The sequence below is a fragment of the Monoraphidium neglectum genome (assembly GCF_000611645.1).
Source record: "Monoraphidium neglectum strain SAG 48.87 unplaced genomic scaffold scaffold03861, whole genome shotgun sequence".
Classification (NCBI taxonomy): domain Eukaryota; kingdom Viridiplantae; phylum Chlorophyta; class Chlorophyceae; order Sphaeropleales; family Selenastraceae; genus Monoraphidium; species Monoraphidium neglectum.
The window spans coordinates 2,167-4,833 of record NW_014009768.1 but is presented as its reverse complement, the minus strand read 5'-3'; the positions used below and the strand labels follow the sequence as shown (position 1 = coordinate 4,833).

The window sequence follows — 2,667 nt, the reverse complement described above, 5'->3', positions numbered from 1 at the left end:
GCACGTGCTCAGGCTTCAGTAATGTGTTGCGGTCCGCAAGCAAGGCGGGGAGAGCTGGGATGCAGGCATCTTCCTGATCAAGTGCGTGATGCTGCGTGAGAAAGACAGGATTGCATGGCCTGCTGATGCGCGCACGCGCACACAACACAAACCACCTAGAGAGCTACAGGCAAGGCACGCAAGGCCCCAGCCCCAATCGAGCTGAACGTCCCGCCCAAGCGCCCCTTTTGCCCCCTGCCTAGTCTCACGTGATGATATCGTCTTGGTTCTTCGGCAGTGTGAGGGCCTTGTTGCCCTCGCCAACCAAGCCCACCAGGAGCGGCTGCAGAGACCGCGAGAGCCTGGCCGAGAGTCGTAGCTGGAATGACCCCGCCTTGTTCCGCCGCGGCGTAGGGGCGCGCGCGAAGAGGCACGGCCGCAGGGTGACGTTGCCACCCTTGGGCCCAGGCACGCCTGTCAAGGCTGACATCAGCACTGGCGCCGTTAGGTCAGACGAATTATGGCCGTGGGTCAGGGTGTCGCCGCTCAGGTGGCAGTCGGTGCGGGCGATCCCAGCTGCGTACGCCAACAAGATTGGGTGCTTCCGAGGCGCCGCCGCCGTGCGGTCCACAAGGTCGTGGAGCCCAGTGGCACTCAGGTCTATACAGTCGCCGTAGACTACCACTGCGCCTGAGATTTCGAGGGAATGGCATGGAGTGTGTATGGAGGTTGAACACAAGGGCCACGCAAGGGGAGCCAACAGCATGGCATTGGGATCTAGGTACAGGTGCGTCACCCAAGCAGGCAGACTCACTCTCGCTTGCCCCGTCCGCCCTCATCCCCACAACAACATCAACCACTTGAGCAGTGAGCTGGGTGAGCACCCACCCGTGTCCTTCCCCTCTTCCTCCACCTCCTCCTCCTCCTCGCCGCTCTCTTCCTCGTCATCGTCGTCGTCGTCGGCTGTACTGCCCTCTTCGCTGCTTTCTGTGTCACTGCACCAGCCGAGGCCTGCCGCGCTCCGCTGCTGCTCCTGCTGCTGATCCTGCTGCTGCTGCTGCTCCTGCCGCCGCGCGGCCCGGTCCCGCCTCGCGGCCCGCGCCTGGTCCCGCTGCTCCTTGCTCTCGGATAGGGCGCGCTCTGCCTGCAGCTTCGCGTCCTTGAGCGCCTGCCGCACGTCCAAACCAGGATCGCCACCACACGCGCGCTCGGCGATCGTAAGCGCCTCCACACTGTAGCTGCCCGCCACGTGCGCCGCAACCAGGCCCAGCGCCTGCTCGGTGTTCGAGACATCTATGTAACGGCCGAGGAGGTGTCTCTGTAAAAAGGGACACGCGGGCAGTGGGGGCGGAGGACGCGAGAAGGACGGGGTGGGTGTATTGTATGTACGTATTTGGTACAGCCTGAAGGGGGAGGTGATCATGCGACGAGGCACCTCGAACACGCGTTTGAAGCTTGGCACATGAAAGTGTCAAAGCAGCAGCAGCTTGGCACCAGATCCCGGGCGGAACAAGACAGTCACACTTCGGAGCACTCGTGCCGGCGGGCACCCGTCGGCAGGCTGTTATCATAGTGATCGACGCCCGGTTCTATGATAAAATACAGGTGAGACTCACCGCCGGTACGTCGCCCCATGGACGGCCGGCGCGCAACGCCGCCAGAAGGGGACTGAACCCCGCCTCCCACAGCTCGGCCTGGTATGTCGCCATCAGCACAAGCAGCGCCTCCCGCAGGCCCCCGCCGGCTGGCAGGGTCATCACAACCGCCATCCAAGCGCCCTCAGACCAGGGCGACTTGGGCGCGATGGTGTGGGGGGCCGTGGTGACGACCCTGCTCACCGTGCTCTCGCGCGAGAGCCCCTCGGCCCAGCGCGCCACCATGGCCTGGACGTGATTGTGCCCCTCTGCGCCAGACTTGCTGCTGCACACCCGCAAGAGATACACCTTTGCGCCATCTGGCAGCGGCTGGCTGCGGAGTTCCTCGTCCAGGCGCTGTGCCTGCGCGGCGCTCTGCTCGAGTGCGTCGCGCCGCCGAGCATCCACTGCCGCAGACATTTACCCCGAGAGTCGCTGGTATTGGCTGGCGTAAAAAGGAAACACGCAATGATTTGATATAGACTTGTGCTTGTTGACGGAACAAGATTGCTTGACTTGGAAGAAAAGGCCACGAATCATTCAGTTGAGTGCGACTCGCAACAAACTGCCAGGCGATGATGGCGCGCGGCGACAGTCACAACGCGGCATCCTTGGACGCTGCCGCGGTCGCTGCGATCATCAGGGGACGCACAGCATTCCACGCTGGTCTGTTTGTTTGGGCGGATACTAGTATCCAAGAAAGCTACTTGGCTTTGTAGAGCTGTCGCCGGTCTAATGCATGGTCAACTCCCCCTCAGCATGCACAGCCCTTCCACTCGCGTGAATGCACGCTGCATCACCCGAAGCTACTGGCACACGACACTTCTTGTTTCTCTTACCATGTGCACACATGCAACACGCCTCAGCGACAGTTGATCTGCGTCGAGCTTCGTGCAGAGAACGACGTCTGTTTACATGGCTGTTCCGTCTCTCACTTTATACCACCGCACGACAAATCGTGTCTTCTTTATGGGGCATAACTCTCAAAAGTAGCACAAGCAAAGAATACTTCGCATATGTTTACATCTCCACGCGCCCATCAGGCCGACGGGTG

At 61.6% G+C, this 2,667-nt stretch overlaps 1 protein-coding gene across 1 annotated transcript; it reads right to left on the bottom strand.

The window, feature by feature from the left end:
• Positions 1-244: 244 nt before the first annotated feature.
• MNEG_13493 (hypothetical protein) lies at positions 245-1,859 on the bottom strand (the record flags this gene model as incomplete). The annotated part of the gene is made up of 3 exons (XM_014038035.1): positions 245-555; positions 868-1,297; positions 1,596-1,859. 3 exons carry the CDS (start codon positions 1,857-1,859, stop codon positions 245-247), a joined length of 1,005 nt encoding a protein of 334 aa, XP_013893489.1.
• Between the last annotated feature and the right edge of the window lie 808 nt (positions 1,860-2,667).